At 34.4% G+C, this 16,796-nt stretch overlaps 1 protein-coding gene across 1 annotated transcript; it reads left to right on the forward strand.

Moving 5' to 3' along the window:
• The first annotated feature begins 103 nt into the window (after positions 1–103).
• Positions 104–13,487, forward strand: UBA5 (ubiquitin like modifier activating enzyme 5). The gene is made up of 12 exons (XM_051961583.1): positions 104–395; positions 2,317–2,362; positions 2,462–2,551; positions 5,301–5,410; positions 5,961–6,047; positions 6,381–6,465; positions 7,437–7,541; positions 7,722–7,849; positions 9,752–9,887; positions 10,544–10,622; positions 10,774–10,880; positions 11,607–13,487. Exons 1-12 carry the CDS (start codon positions 205–207, stop codon positions 11,691–11,693), a joined length of 1,251 nt encoding a protein of 416 aa, XP_051817543.1. The 5' UTR covers positions 104–204; the 3' UTR covers positions 11,694–13,487.
• The last annotated feature ends 3,309 nt before the right edge of the window (positions 13,488–16,796 follow it).

The following is a 16,796-nucleotide window of genomic DNA, read 5'->3' on the forward strand; positions in this document are numbered from 1 at the left end:
GAGCAGGAAGGAAGCGTGTCCGAGGGAAGGCAATGGTTGTAGCACACCGGAAGCGGTTCCGGGAACTGAGGCGACGTGTCCGTGTGGTGCGGAGTGGGTGCTCCCCAGCTCGGCTCTCGGGACTCTCGGAGCAGCAGCGTGGGGCGGCGGCGGCGGGGGAGGCGGCGGCCCGGGCGAGGGGCGGCTCAGGCCCAGACCCAGGACATGGCTTCCTCCTCAGCTGAGACGATGGAGCAGCTGCGGCAGCGGGTCCGGGAGTTGGAGCAGGAGCTGGCACTGGAGCTAAGCCGGCGAGCCTCGGGAGGCAAAGCCGGGGGAGATCTAGGCAGCAGCGGCGGAGGCCGGGCCCGCATCGACAAGATGAGCTCCGAGGTGGTGGATTCCAACCCGTACAGGTGAGTCCGACCCGACTGGCATGCGGCGGGTCTCCACCCTACGGACAGGGTTTAGGGAAGTGTTGAAAGGGCCTGCCAGGCGTCGGGGTGAGCGGTGGTGGGATTATTGTTGTGGTTTGTCCTTTTTTCTCCGGGAGGGGAGTGACGTCACGCAGGTAAAATTGAAGACCAAGGGAGTGTTCCCACAGCTCGGCTTCCGGTGGAGATTCCCGGGGCATTTTTAATCTCGACGCACCTGTCCGTTTTTTTTTTTTTTTTTTTTTTTTAATCCTTTATCAACTCAACGTTCTGAGTTTCAGATTCTTCTCGCTTCTGTCCCTTTTGTGCCATTGAGAACGCGAGCTCTTTGTATCCCTAGTCCAGGAAAACATTCCCCTATTTTTAAAAGAGTTGGAACTTGATTCCTCCCTCCTTCCTCCTCCCCCCTCGGTTCCCACCCTGCCTTCTGTCTCAAGTCCGCTCCTTGCCGGGGCCCAGGGGCAAGTACCGGCTGTGTCTGCTTCTCCCTAGGGCCTTTGGAAGTAAGTGAAAGGAGTCCAGGCTTTATTACTCAGGTGGAATCCCCGGGGAGTCCTGGTCCACTTATTAATGACCTACTATTTATACTATCCTTTGTGGCTTTGAGATAAAAGCATGAGACAGAGCCCCTGATTTTCAGTATTCAAGGTAGCTTTTTTAGATTAGAGGCCAATTTCATGCTTCTTTAATGAATGATATAATGATTACCATTCAAATGAATCTTTAGTTTTTTACATTTTTCTTAAATTTCAGGAATGAAACGGCCCTGTACTCCTATAAATGATAACTTTTGAATTTTTTGTTTTGCATTACTGTAATCTGTATTCCTCTCAGATTAAAGAATATAATCTTATTTTAGCGATCCTTTTGTCACTAAAAATCTGCTTCTTAAAATTGTTGTTCTACTTCCAAATCCAGAAGACCTAGTTATTCAAGCTCCTTACACACTTACTCCTTAATACCTTAAGGAAAGAAAGAAGTCTGGTTCAAATCTTGCTTCTGGTTCTTCCTGTAATGCTGGCAGATTAATAAAGCTCTGTATGCCTCAGGCTGTTCTCTAGGATTTTTCTGTGAAATGAGATCTTTGTAAATATTAGGGTACAATTACAACAGTGTGCTTCAAGGATATAAGTCTCAAAGTCTTTAGAATCTATATTAGGAAAGAAGAGAAATGAGATAATTTGCAAAATATATGAGATTAGATTTTTTACATTGAGTACTGAACTGCCTCCTGTGTACTGAAATGACTTTATAAATTGTAAAAGGGAAGATGGATGAGAGCTGGAGTTGCTGACTGAGGAGAAGGAATACATTGTGTCCTTACTCACTCTGATGTGTAATTTTGGTTATTTTACCGAACTTTTAACTTTGAGAAAAATTAAACTTAGAAAAGTAATGAAATTCACATTTGTCTCGTATCTAAATATTAAGTACTTGTACTTTTGCCCTCTCAAGGACAAGAAAAACAATATGGATATATAAATATTGTATTCCATCTCTCAAACTCCAGGGAGATCATAATATTATCCTTAGGTTTAGAGATAGAAGCACCTCAAAAAGTCATTTTGTCCAGGCCTCTAATGAGCAAATTGGGGTTCAAAAGCAGTTTACTGACTCACCTGAGGTCAACCAGTAGTAAAGTTCAGAATTGAAACTTCTATTTCCACATCTAACACTTTTTCCCTGGCACCCATATCCCTGGTTTGTATTTGTGTTGTTTATAACTGTTTTCTGGGCACCTGAGTAGCACTCAGACAGTTCATCAGTAATTGTCACTTTCACTGTTAAAACTAGCTTGCAGACTTGTTAGTTTTGTATGTCTGGCACTCAGTACAGTGCAGCAGATCTAAGCTCAAAATGATTTTGATGATTTTTTAAAATCATTTTTTCTTTTTCTTTCAAGTCGTCTGATGGCATTGAAACGAATGGGAATTGTGAAGGATTATGAGGTATGGTATTTATTTGACATTTTTGAAATTTTCAACCTTAAAGTAATTTCTCACAGCTTTTATGAAGCATATTGATTATTTTTAATGAAATTTTCACAGAAAATCCGAACCTTTGCTGTAGCAGTAGTAGGTGTTGGTGGAATTGGTAGCGTAACTGCTGAAATGCTAACGAGATGTGGCATTGGTAAGGTAAAAGACATTTTTCTAACTTACATGATAAACCATTTACTTCTGGAGAAACACAGGTACTGAAAGTATTACATTATTCACACACACACAAACACATGCACATGCATACATGTACTCCCTATACTTGAAGTTAAAGCTAATGAAATAAACATATATTAAAGTCCTAGTCTAATGTTAAATTGTGGTGTGAAGTGTTGTGCCAGTAGAGTGCATATTTGGTCCATTTGAAGCTGCTTCCCTGTTTTAGTGTGATAGGCTATTTATCATCACTGGATTGGCTAACATGGACTAATATTTTTGATCATTGTGCCTAATGAAATGTGGAAGAGTTGTGATCTCTTAATGGAGGGAGTTATAATAGCATTGAAATTGAGACTCCTTCAGTGTCGTAAAGTAAATTTTATTTATCCAGGGATGCCACTTTAAATATTAAAGAATTGGTACCTATTTATAACTGAGTATCCTCTATTTAATGATAAAGTGGGACTCTAAGTTTTTATTTGGGAAATATATGGACCATTCTGAAGCATTTCCTAATTCTTTGGGATAAGAACCATGGAAAAGTTATTTGCAGACTTTTAGAATAGGTAAATCAATGACTAAATGACACATCTTTTCAACTGAAAGTTAGAATCAGAAGATGTGGATTCGAATTCAGACTTTGTTCTTTACTACCTGTGTAACCTTAGACAAACTTAAAGTACAGACATTGTACATGGCAACAACAAGATTAAATGATGATCAACTAATAGACTTGGCTCTTTTCAACAATAAGGTGTTTCAAGGCAATTCCAATAGATTTGTGATGGAGAGAACCATCAGATGGAGAGACTCTCAGAAATCAGAAGTTTTTTTTCTGCTCTCTGAATTGTGATTCAGGTTTTTTCTGTTCCTTGTTCTTGAGTCTAATATTGATAGTTCTAGTTTGGACTGGGGTCCTTTTTTTAAATTCTAATTTGATATTTTAATTTCTAAACATAAGGTTCTCTGAATAAGGTGGAAAGAAGAACTCCTTTTCCTCAAATTAGGTCCTAGGTTGATTTAGTTTTAAAATTATACGTTGGTTTTAAAATTTGGTTTGTTGGCACCTTTTGTTTTTTCAAGTTTTTTTTTTAATATGCTTCGTACACACACATGGGCATGCACACACACAACCACACATGACAGGAACGATGATTTTACACTGATTAAAGTCAGTGTTATAATTTAGAATTCTTCTTTTCAGTCACCACATAGACAATACACATGTACGCACTACTGCAAGTGTATTTTATTTTAGTTTAAATTATAGTGCATGTTATTATAATCTAAAAACTTCACCAAGCTGATTAATTCTGTACAGTATTCTACATTAGAGAAAAAGAAATTGACCTAGTTATGAAAGATTAGGCAGTTAGTTATAATAATTTATGGTGACTTTTATTTATTCATAATTAAATCAGAATGATGTGTTCTCTAAAGTAAAGTTCTTTGCTATAAATTGGTCATTATGCTCTTATTTTCTGAGAGGACTGAGTAGTACACAAAATAGAAAATACCTCCAGTATAAAATTGACTCCACTTGTGACAAAGTTCTGCTGAAATTTTTTATGGGCTGGCAATGAATTTTGAATGGATATTCTTTGCATTTCTTGATTTATCTTTTTTCTTCTTTCTTTTAATTTTTTAATGATAGCTTTTTATTTTCAAAATACATGCAAAAATAGTTTTCAACATTCATCCTTACAAATCTTTCCAAATTGTTCTCTCTACCTCTTTCCACCCCTAGACAGCAAGTAATCCAATATAGGCTAAACATGTGCAATTCTTCTAAACTTTATTTCCACATTTATCATGCTATACAAGAAAAATCAGATCAAAAAGAAAAAAAAAAAAGAGAAGAAAAAAAGTAAGCAAACAACAACAAAAATGGTGAAAATGCTGTGATGTGATCCACATTCAGTCCCCACAATATTCTCTCTTGGTGCAAATGGCTCTTTCCATCACAAGTCTATTGGAATTGCCTTGAATCACCTCATTGTTGAAAAGATCCAAGTCTATTAGTTGATCATCATTTAATCTTGTTGCTGTGTACAAGGTTCTCTTGGTTCTAGTTCACTTCACTTAGCATCAGTTCATGTAAGTCTCCAGACCTCTCTGAAATCATCCCGCTGATCATTTCTTATAGAGCAATAATATACCATGACTTATTCAGCCGTTCTCCAACTGATGGGCATCTACTCTGTTTTCTTGCTACCATAAAAAGGGCTGCTACAAACATTTTTGCACAGGGTCCTTTTCCCTTTTTTATGATCTCTTTGGGATATAGGTCCTGTAGAGACACTGCTGGATTAAAAGGTATGCACAGTTTTATACCTTTTGAGTATAATTCTAAATTGCTCTTCAGAATGGTTGGATCAATTCACAACCCCACTAACAACGTATATTAGTGTTCCAGTTTTCCCATATCCCCTCCAACATTTATCGTTATCTTTTCCTGTCATTTTAGCCATCGATTTATCTTTTCAGTACTATTTTTGGAGATTGAATTATAAGATTAAGAATTAATTTAATTAATTTAGTTTTTCTTGCACCTACAATAACTTAACACAAAAGTCACTTAAATGCTTTTTGAGTGAGAAAATGAATGATCATTTATAATGTTTACATCTTATAAAACTTTGTTTTTTTTTTAACTCCATGAATGACTTTGGCACACATGAATTATCAATGAGGTGCTTATTCACAAAATATTATATATTATTTTTAGCTATTACTATTTGATTATGACAAAGTGGAACTGGCCAACATGAACAGACTTTTCTTCCAGCCCCATCAAGCAGGATTAAGCAAAGTTCAAGCAGCAGAGCATACTCTACGGTTAGTAGAATACAAATTAAATATTTATTATTAAGTGACATCTTACTGTGTCTTGTATAAAAAGTACACTTGATATTTAAATGGAGCCTCTAGTGTTTTACTTAAAACAGTAGGCTTGATTCATATTCAGCAGGTAAAACTTTCCTGTTGCTGCTGTTTAACAAGTTCAATAGATACCCAGTAAATCCTTACTGAATTTTGTTGAACTAGCAGCACTGTCTCAGATGCTTTTCTGTAAATTGAAAGGAAGAGCTCATTCCTATCATATGAGCTGATGCCACTCTTGATGAAGTGTTTATTTGTTTTTTAAACTTTTACAAGGTCTCATTTTCACAATTTCACAATTCATTTCATTGTATTTGGCACTTTAACCATTAGCTGAGGTGGGAGAGAAAAGAATTTGCCAGACAGATTCTTCCAATTCTGAATTATTATAGAATATTCTGGAATTTTTCTGACTTTCTTCTCCTTTTTCTTTTAGTTTTTATTTTGTTCTCTGCCCTTACCAATGAATTTTATTGTAATTTTTCCCTTTTTTTCTTTCCTTAAGGAATATTAATCCTGATGTTCATTTTGAAGTTTATAATTATAATATCACTACAGTGGACAATTTTCAACATTTCATGGATAGAATAAGGTAAAATATGTTTATTTAGAAATCTTCCATTGATGCTTTCCTTTTTGATTAGTGAATTTTTAAATACAGTAATTAAAATGGAATACACTTGTTAGACCCTTGTAATAGCATATAATGTCTTATGTTATAGTTTAAAAAATATATAGAAAAGGAAATAAAAACAATAGGAGATTTAAAGTTTTATTACCTTCAACTTAATGAACTATGAATCAGTCTCAGCTGAAGAAATTGGAAATTTTATGAACTAAAATTATACTCGCTATCTATTAGAATGTACTTTCTGCATCTGGTTTAGTTTTTTTTTTTTTTTTTTTTTTTGTTTGTTTTTTTAAGTAATGGTGGCTTGGAAAGTGGAAAACCTGTTGACCTAGTTCTGAGCTGTGTGGACAACTTTGAAGCTCGAATGGCAATTAATACAGTGAGTATTTTATTTAACCCATAATGCATTCATTTGGTTTACTGTTTTCTGTTATCTACAGATAATTTTTATCTGAGCAATAAATGATTTCGAATGAGTCCTGTATTCAAACATTTTTTATCTCTAAATTGATTTCTTAGAATATTTAAAAAATATTTTCAAATTCCCATTTCTTTGGATATTTTCCTATCTTTTTGCTATATAAAGCACATTCTGAATTGTAGGACTTAACTCAAGCAAAAATATCTAGTCTAGTTGACCACTTATTTTTGAGGGTGTATGTTGTGTGTATCTATGTGTGTGTGTATATGTATGTACATGTGATTGCATGCACACATATTTCTCAGATGCATTATTATTGTTTTTTAATTTTAGAATGAAATAGGCATTTTTATAATGTAGTAAAAAAGATGGAACTGCAGATCTAATAATATACAACTTATTCCTTTCAAATATATTTCAGATGTGTTATTTCTTAAAGACAAATATTTTGATAGTTATTTTACAGTAATACTTATTTGTTAGTATTTGAATTTTCTTGACATCTTAAAATGTCTAAATTGCTAGCTACAAAAGTGATGTTTCTCAATATCATGAACCATTTTCTATTGAATTATTAGAATATTTTTTCCCTTTATCAGAGTGCATTATCATTTTCTTAATTGCTGCTAGGATTCTTTTGGAGAAGAATTTTACATGTATGGATAATTTCAAAAGTCTTGAAATTTAATAAACCATTTTGTGCTCCATGCTAACATTTTTAACGGAGAGGAAAAACTAAATATAATCATTAACCCAAACCATAATTTTTTGCTTCTACTGAGATACAAATTCATTTAATTTCAAAGTGTATGTGTGTGTGTGTGTGTGTGTGTGTATCTATCATGTATATATAGATCCTCATTTTTCATGAAAAAACTAGGTGGTAAAGTATAGCCTTTTATTCACAGCTGTGACTTCATTCTACTTAGGCTTGTAATGAACTTGGGCAAACATGGATGGAATCTGGGGTCAGTGAAAATGCAGTATCAGGGCATATCCAACTTATCATTCCTGGAGAATCTGCTTGTTTTGCGGTATGTTTTGCTGTTTGGTGTCCATTTTTTTAAATTTGGAATTTTAAAAATGTAAAATAAAACTAGAGAGAGATGAGATAGAAAATACAACCCTCATTTCATACATTTCTATTAGGACACCTCTTACTCTTTCTTATTCTTTTAAAATAATCTTAACTTTTTTTCCCCTTTTTCTTGAAGTGTGCTCCTCCACTGGTAGTTGCTGCAAATATTGATGAAAAGACACTAAAAAGAGAAGGAGTTTGTGCAGCTAGTCTTCCCACTACTATGGGAGTGGTTGCTGGAATTCTTGTACAAAATGTGTTAAAGTAAGTGCTAAAAAACATGTCTGAATTGTCCAGTGTGTATAAGTAGTTCCTGTGAAAAGCTGAACTGGATAGGAAAGTTATCTGGAGACTGGTCATTTGGGGAAGCTTATGCACTTTGGGGACTTTCTGGAACACTGATTTGCTTCTTTAAGTGGCTCAAAGTGTCCCAATTTTACATAAATAAAAATTTATTTAAAAAACTTATTAATTATGGTGAGACCTTTACTCTCTGAGCCCAGAACATGCCAAGGACCAAACAGGAAGCCATGCAGCTTTTGGGGCAGAATCTGCAGATTGCTCACAGAGCTCATGAAGCGGATGTGCTTTCCTTGGGCTCATTCTTCAGGTCCCTCTCACAGCTCCTTGACTCTGTTTTCCACGTAATTCTGTTGGTAGTGGTTTTCAGGACTCCCAAGCCCACAATAAATTAGAAGTACAAATTGCATGGAAGATGTGCAGTAATCAGTGTGCTGCCAGTAATAACTGGCTACAGGGAAGCTAGCTGGAAAAAGCAGTAATGTGGCTGTCAGGCCGGGACTCGGCACAGAACAACACCGGGAGGCTTGGAGTCTAGGAGCACGCACTGGCCCCAGGGGGAATATGGAGCAGCCAGTGTTCACCAGGAGACCCCGAGCGAGCAAGAAAAGCATCAAAAAGTTTTAGTGGCCTCTGGCTACCCCAAAAGGTGCTTAAATAACCATTCAGAATCCTCTGGAAAGCTTAATTTATTTTCCTGTAGACTCTTTAATATTTAAAGAATCCTGCAGCTGCTGTTAGTTTGGTATTAAAAAGATTTTATCTACTTAGGCCCTCTAAGGTCTCATTACATCTTTTGGGACTTCCTCTTTCTCTGCTAAAATGTCCCCGCCTTCTGTTGTTTCCTAGTATTACATGATCTGAGCTTAATGCCCCCCCACTTCTTTCTTTAGAAAACATTTAATTATTAGCTTGTTTTAACATGCTGTGACAACCTGGAGAGTAATGCTGTCATGGGGATTGTTTCATTGTGGAAGTTTTCAAATTCCATCATGTTGCTGTATAAAAAATTGTGTCTGAGTTCATTTTAAGGAGCCTTCAATTTCTACTAAGACAGACCCAAACTATACCCAATTCTGGGCTATATTCTTTTTGAGTGACCGATCTTTTGAAAGTTTAAAAAAAAAAAAAACTGTGTATAATTTAAAAAAAAAAATTGCTGTTTCATTATGCTAATACACTAAAGTGAATATTCTATTTCTTATATTTTGAAAACTTTAATAAGCTGCTTTAATAAATATAGAAGAATAATTTGTAACTTAGCCTATCTTAGCCTATCTATTGTATCTAAATGAAGGCTTGAAAAGTTTGTTTTAAATGAATAGTTACTATAAATTTTGTTATAAGAGATGTCTTACTCTCACTGGGACTTGGTTTCTTCATTTGTAAAATGAGGAGGTTACTTTAGTTTTGCTGATAAAGTTTCTGATTTTCCCTTGGCAGATAGATTCCTAAATATTTTATACAATCAATAGTTACTTTAAATGGAATTTCTCTTTGTAACTCTAACTGTTGGGTTTTGTTAGTGATATATAAGAATGCTGATGACTTATGTGGCTTTATTTTGTATCCTGCAACTTTGCTAAAGGTGTGGATTGTTTCTAATAACTTTTTAGTAGAATCTCTGGGGTTCTCTAAGTATACCATCATATCAGCAGCAAAGAGTGATAATTTGGTTTCCTCATTGCCTATTCTTATTCCTTTAATCTCTTTCTCAACTCTTATTGCCAAAGCTAGCATTGAGCAGGTTACGAAGTCCCTCCTACCTCTAGATTAATGGGCCTGTGGACTCTCAACCTGCATGTAGATATATGTGTGTGCTTATACTTTTTTTTTCCAATCCAATTGTATTTGTTCTTTTTCTAGATTTCTATTAAATTTTGGTACTGTGAGTTTTTACCTGGGTTATAATGCAATGCAGGATTTCTTTCCCACCATGTCCATGAAGCCAAATCCTCAGTGTGATGACAGAAACTGTAGGAAGCAACAAGAAGAATATCAGGTAAACTTTTGTTCCTACGGATTATTGATGGAGCATTTATTCGTAGAAAAAGAATAAATATGAGAACCCGTGATAAACCAAGATCATCTTGGAATCCTGGGAGAAAAGAATAGTTTGCTATTGAAGGAAAGCAATTAAAAAATTAAGTTAATTACATTTATGTCATATTCTTGGTAAGTTTTCTCTAGTCCTCCATGAACCAAAGCAAAGTTAAATAAGCTATATACAAAGTAAAAACAACTTGTGGGATAATCAGCTGTGAATGACTTTGCTATTCTTAGCATTCCAGTGATCCATGATTACTCTGAAGGACTTAAGAAAAATGCTGTCCATACCCAGAGAAAGAATTGATTATGCCTGAATATAGATCAAAGCATACTTTTTCTTTTTAACTTTATTTTTCTTGAGGTTTTTTTGTGGGGAGGGGCAAAGATCTATGTTTTTTTTTGCAACATGACTTTTATGGAAATGTTTTGTGTAAAAATTTTTTATAACAAGTGTAGAAAATTGTGGGGAAAATAAAAATAGTAAATTTTTAAAAATCAGTCTTTTCTAAAGAAGCTGATGGGTTTCTATAACAGACATGAAAACTCTTTAGTTCTAGAATTCACAATGACCACTAATTTAAGAAACATACTGTTATTTGATTTCTGCAGAAAAAAATTGCAGCTCTACCCAAACAAGAGGTTGTTGAACGACATGAAGAAGAAATACTGCATGAGGACAATGATTGGGGTAAATATTCAGTTAGAAATTGAGGAGTAGCAGCAGAAGCCCCAACCCTGTGAGGAATCTTCTATATAAGCCTTTTAGGATTTTATCATTGCTAAAGAAATTCTTGCTTTTCCAAGCTGCTCAGCAATAGGCATTAAATGTCATTCTCCAGGTATCGAGTTAGTATCTGAGATTTCAGAAGAGGAGCTTAAAGATGCTTCTGGTCCTGTTCCTGATTTGCCTGAGGGAATTACAGTAGCATACACAGTTCCAAAAAAGGTACTTCTAAAAAATAAGTGTGATTTAGGAAATAAAAAATACCCATCTATCATGGGTATAGTATTTCTTGCCTTCTCAGTGGGTGAAGTTAGAGGGTGGAGGGAGGAAAAGAATTTAAAATGAAAATAAAAAGGAGAAAACAAGCTTGAAAGCATCTACAAACCTGGGAAACTTATCAGTCAAAAGAAATTTTTTTGCTGTCTAATAATCTTTCATATTTAAAAAAAAGTATTCCCAATACAATCCTGCCTTAAAGTTTTGTGATTTATTTTGGGGGGAGGTGGGGCGGGGCGGGGGGAGACAGGAGGGTTACATTCATTGTGAGGTAGAAGTTATTAATACTAATTTAAATGGCTCTGTCCTATATGTAGTGTATTTTCAAGTTTATTGATACTAAGGACTTATAATTGGTTACATTTCCTTTTTAATATACCAAGTATTGCCTAATGAATTCTTATTAAAATGTTTATTGTTGTTTTTTGTTTGTTTAGTAGTAATGTTTTAACTAGTGAGCCATTTTAAGATTTCTAATTTTGTAATTCAGAAGATTGATGGGACAGTTAGTGGAACTTGGTTTTTATGGTCTCTCTTTTAAAAGTGGATATATTTTTCATCAGTGGCCTTTTTATAATTTGAAGTGAGAGATTATGGTCATGTATTCCTGAATAGAAATAAATGCACGATCTGCTTTCATTTAGGTTTTTTTCCCCCCTCATTTGATAACAGGTAGAAGATGCCCTGCCTGGCAGGGAATCAGTGGAAGATTCTGGGGAAAGTTTGGAAGAACTTATGGCTAAGATGAAGAATATGTAGCCTGGAGCTGGTTTGTTTTACTTTCTGCCTTCTGGGAAAATGGAATAAATTAACTTTAAAAGAGCTGAAAATGTCTGCATCACTAGTAAAATGTAAGGTAGCATCCTGTGATAGGTAGTCTTTATTGATACCATGTCTTCCTCTTTGAATTGAGAACCTTGATTTGATTTCTTTTATTCACTGGAAAAGTGCTCAGACTATGAAAAAGGAACTGTAAGAGGCTGGCATTTTTTTCAGATCCAGCTCCTGAGACAAAGTTTTGGGTCCCAAACAAGAAAGTCAAAGTAAATGTCATGCTCTGGGATAGAAACTGTGTGTAGAAACCGTCACTACGTTAGGATTTGGAGGCCAGTTACAAAGATTAGGGAGTTGTCTTTATTGTATCCTGTTCGCATATGATCTAAAGTACTGAAATTGAAAATAAATTTTGTAAAATTTAAAAATATTAGTATATGATGTTGAAATAAAGGACAATCATCATTATAAACCAAGATGGTAGTTCTTGGGAAAGCCACAAGGCGAGTTGGAGAGAAATCAGTCTTTAATGCTGTATCTGATGGGACATGAATATCTGGTCACTAAAATGGTAAAACTATATACTGGCTAACTCTTTCTTGTATTCTGGTTGAGTTCTTTCAATTTATTGATTGCTTATTCTGATTAAATCTAATTTATCAGCCTTTTATTTCTTAGTTACCTAAATATTAGGGAAAAGAAGTACTGTATAACTCTGTATATATCCCCTACATTAAGTTGGCTTTTTCAGTTGGGCACTGTGATTTAGTTATCTTGGATCCCATTTACTCTTGGAAGAATTGAATGTTGACATTTCAGACTTGCACAGCTTAGAGACAAAAAGCCTTTAATTGTGATTGTACTAAGAGGGATATTTAACTAGAAATAACTTGCTGTTTTTACAAAATAAGAAATGAGTCTTTTTAAAACAAATAATATATTGTTTATGATTATACTGGTTCTGTATTGTTTTTGTTGCTGTTTAAATCTTGTTTTAAAAATGTTTCTCTTCTGATACTGTAATGACAATAATTTTTCATCTAATTTTTTTTTTTTTGGCTTTGAAGACCATATCTATATCTGAACTATTTCTAGTGAAAGAAAATGTTGATAGTTTACTAATTAAAGACATGTCACGTGTAATGTTCAAAAATTTTTTAACCTGCAGTAATTTTTTTCCTAAAAGATAAACTTCATATATTATGTTTTGAGTGTTTATCTTTTAATGTTCTGAGGCTTTATTGATTATCATCATATAATGAAAAAAGGGCCTACCATTGTAGCTGTATTTGTTGGGGGCACTTATTTCTGTTCCTCATTTTATTGTAGTCTCCTTTAGCTCATAGGAATATTGTGAGAATCAAGTGATCTCTGTAAAATGTTTATTTCCTTGGAAATTGCTGCATTGGCATTGTAAGGTTTTACTTACTTGTTTTTAAAATAAGAACTTTGATCTAATATGTTCTGACAGTGGAAAAATAACTGCTTAACAAGGTTTAATATAGATTTTTAATGCTTTTTGTGTGCACTTGTGATTTCGTTACTGGAAAGATTTCTCAGAGTGGAAGCTTCCTTTCACCATGGAATGTATGAGCAGCTGATCTTTAATTCAATCTTAGGTGTCCGTGGGAATTGAGAGGTTAAGATTTGTTCATATTCATGCCGCTATTGTGTGCCTAAAGCAGGTCTGTCTTCTTGATTTGACTGTCTCAGTCATTTACTGCATAAAATTTCTACAAATAAAATAAATGTTAATATATTATACTTCATTCAAACAAATTTTGATTAGGAGTATCAACTGAGGGACTTTGTTATCTCTTAAAAAAATCTTAAGGATCAAAACTGACTTTCCTCATTTTCCATTTTATTGTAAGTGTGTGTGTGTGTGTGTGTGTGTGTGTGTGTGTGTATACATATATATATTTAAAATTAAAAGTTCACAATTAACAAATACAAATATGGACAGATTTAAAATAATCATAAAATCAAAGCCATTTAAATATTAATTACTAAATCTTGTGTCTTTTTAATAGCAATCTTAATTATTGGTCCATCAAATTGCAGGAAATAAAATTTAAGCAGTTCTATAATTTGTGTTCTTTGCCAGCTTTTTTCATGTGAAACATAGATTGCACACATGTGTGTCCATACACGGTACATATAATGCACACATACATGTATATTTAATAGTAAATACTATTTGAAGTACACATCCACACAATAGTACAGGCTGTTGGAAAGTAAATGCTTGGATATAATGAATGGGTTATCCCTGACCTGGAGGCCCATTGCTTTACATTTCAACTCTGGTGTAGCTTTTCTAACTCATTCTGTCCTAAGGAAATACCTTGATCTTTAGTTTTGAAACAAAGGAGAATAGAGCCAGGCTTCCTTTTACCCAGGCTGGACTTCTTTATATCAAGAAGAGTGACAGAACAATCAATATTAGACTTGAGATAAAATCAAAATGAGTTCTTTAAAAAAATTTTTATTCATTTTGAACTTAAATACAAAAAAAAAAACAAAAAAATTTCCACGGAAATAGCACAGCACAAAAAGAGCATTCATTTTGAATGAATCTCCATTTCACAGTTTACTTTTTTGGAAAAACCATGTAATAAATACTATATGTCATTTTTAAATTAAAGTTTTTTATTTTCAAAATATATACATGGATAATTTTCAACACTTACTCTTATAAAACCCTGTGTTCTAATTTTTTACATCCCTTTCCCTCACCCCCTCCCTAGACAGCAAGTAATCCAATATATGTTAAACATGTACAATTCTTCTATACCTATTTCCACAAATATACTGCACAAGAGAAGTCACATCAAAAAGGGAAAAAAGTTAGAAAGAAAACAATGCAAGCAAACAACAACAGAGTGAAAATACTATGTTGTGCTCCATGCTTGGTTCCCATTGTCCTTTCTCTGGGTATAAATGGCTTTCTTCATCACAAGACCATTGGAACTGATCTGAATCACCTCATTGCTGATGAGAGTCACATCCATCATAATTGATCTTGTAATCTTGCTATAGCCGTGTATAATCTGGTTCTCATTTTGCTTAGCATCAATTCAGCTACATATCATTTTCAAAATTACCCTGTTTTTCTGTGCTTCCTTCTGAGATTTATTTTGTCCTCTGTTATGTACTTTTAATTATTTTTCCTCCCTTCCCATCCTGCAGTAGAGAAAAGCATTAGACACAGACTTGTGTATGTGTGTGTGTACATATAAAATCATACTATAATACTTAAATGTATTGGTACTTTCTCTGGATGCAGATAGTACCTTTTTTTTAAAGCTTTTTATTTTCAAAACATATGCAAGGATAATTTTTCAACATTGACCCTTCTAAAACCTTATGTTCCAATTTCCCCCTCCTCCCCATACTCCTTCCCTTAGATGGCAAGTAATCTAATATATGTTAAACATGGTAAAATATATGTAAAACAAATGTAGACATGCATATTTATACAATTATCTTGCTGCACAAGAAAAACTGATCAAAAAGGAAGAAAAATGGGAAAAAATAAAATTCAAGCAAACAAAAAAGTAGTGAAAATGCCATGTTGTAATCCATACTTAGTTCCACAGGCCTCTCTCTGGGTGCAGATGGCTCTCTTCATCACAAGACTATTGGAACTGGCCTGAATCATCTCATTGTTGGAAAGAGTCACATCCATCAGAATTGATCATTGTATAATCTTTCTGTTGCCGTATTCAATGATCTGGTGCAAATAGTCTTTTCGTATATCCTTTAAAATTAATTTGGGTATTTATAATTTTCAAAATGACTTTAATGTCATTGTTATCGTATATAACATTCTCTTAGTTCTGCTTATTTTGCTTTATGCAAGTCTATTCATGTTTTTCTAAAATCATTGAGGTTATTTCTTATAACACAGTAGTATTCCATCATAATCTCATACCACAATTCGTTTAGTCATTCCCCAATTGATGGGCATCCCCTCAATTTCCAGTTTCTTGCCACCACAAAATATTTTCTGTTCTAAATATTTTAGGATATATAAATTCTTTTTCTTTTTTCCCTTATAACCTTGGGAAATAGAACTTATAGTAGTATTGCTAGGTCAAAGGGGATAGATATAGTTTTATAAGTTTTGGGGCATAATCCTAGATTGTTCTCCAAAATGAATGGATCAGTTCACATTAACATCAACAGTGTATTAATCTATCAATTTTTTCCATCCTTTGCAACATTTATCACTTTCTTTTTCATTTTAGTCAAATCTGTTAGTTGTGAGATAATAAAATTATTTTAATTTGCTTTTCACTAATTAGTTTAGAGCATAATTCATAGTTCTAGAAAAGCTAGAGAACTTAAAGGTTCCTTTTTAAAAAAATATTTTGCTTTGCTTTGACAACATCACTTCCCCCAAAATCCTTCTCCATCCTCCTACACACACCACACTACCACAGTCCCATTTCTTGAAAACAATGAGCAATTTCACTTGTTTGCAATTTCCTCAAGATTGCTGGGTACTTTTTATTTCTAGCATTTTCCTACTCCAAGCAGTGCTGCTGTATTTTGATTCATATGGCTCCTTTTATAAACATAAGTATGGGATTCCTGAGTAGAGCAGAGGGTTATAAAACTATTTTGTTATTTTCCCCACAGTTATCAATTGTTACCCAGAATTGGTTGCACCAATTCACAGCTCTGAGGGGCTAGCACTCCTGTCTTCTGACAGCTCTTTCAGCCCCAAAGTTTTCCATCTTTTTACCATCTTCCATAACTGGATGAGTGGGAGGTGATTCATCAAGAGTTAATATTTTAATATTTAGTGATTTTGAATCCTAGGATCATAGATCTGGAGCCCCCTAATTTAATAGATGAAGAAACTGGCCCAGGGAAGTTCAATTAAACTTGGTCACACAAGGATAGAAGGAGGTGTGACTTGAACCCAGGTCCTCTGTCTCCAGAGCTAGGTGTACTACCTCTCTGAACTAGAATCCTCTGTAGAACCAGGCAGTCCCTGCGGGAGGATCTTTCACTTTGAGATAGCTTGAATTGCTAGTTTTTCCTGATGTTGCCTTACACAACATTCCCTATTGCTCC

Source organism: Antechinus flavipes, chromosome 5, assembly GCF_016432865.1.
Source record: "Antechinus flavipes isolate AdamAnt ecotype Samford, QLD, Australia chromosome 5, AdamAnt_v2, whole genome shotgun sequence".
In the NCBI taxonomy this organism is placed as follows: Eukaryota; Metazoa; Chordata; class Mammalia; order Dasyuromorphia; family Dasyuridae; genus Antechinus; species Antechinus flavipes.

Bases quoted from the DNA above. Each gene is read 5' to 3' on its own strand.
- UBA5 (XM_051961583.1), top strand. From the start codon at position 205: ATGGCTTCCTCCTCAGCTGAGACGATGGAGCAGCTGCGGCAGCGGGTC. The intron at 396-2,316 runs GTGAGTCCGACC...TTTTCTTTCAAG, and splicing joins GTGGATTCCAACCCGTACAG to TCGTCTGATGGCATTGAAAC. The intron at 7,542-7,721 runs GTATGTTTTGCT...TTTTTCTTGAAG, and splicing joins GAGAATCTGCTTGTTTTGCG to TGTGCTCCTCCACTGGTAGT.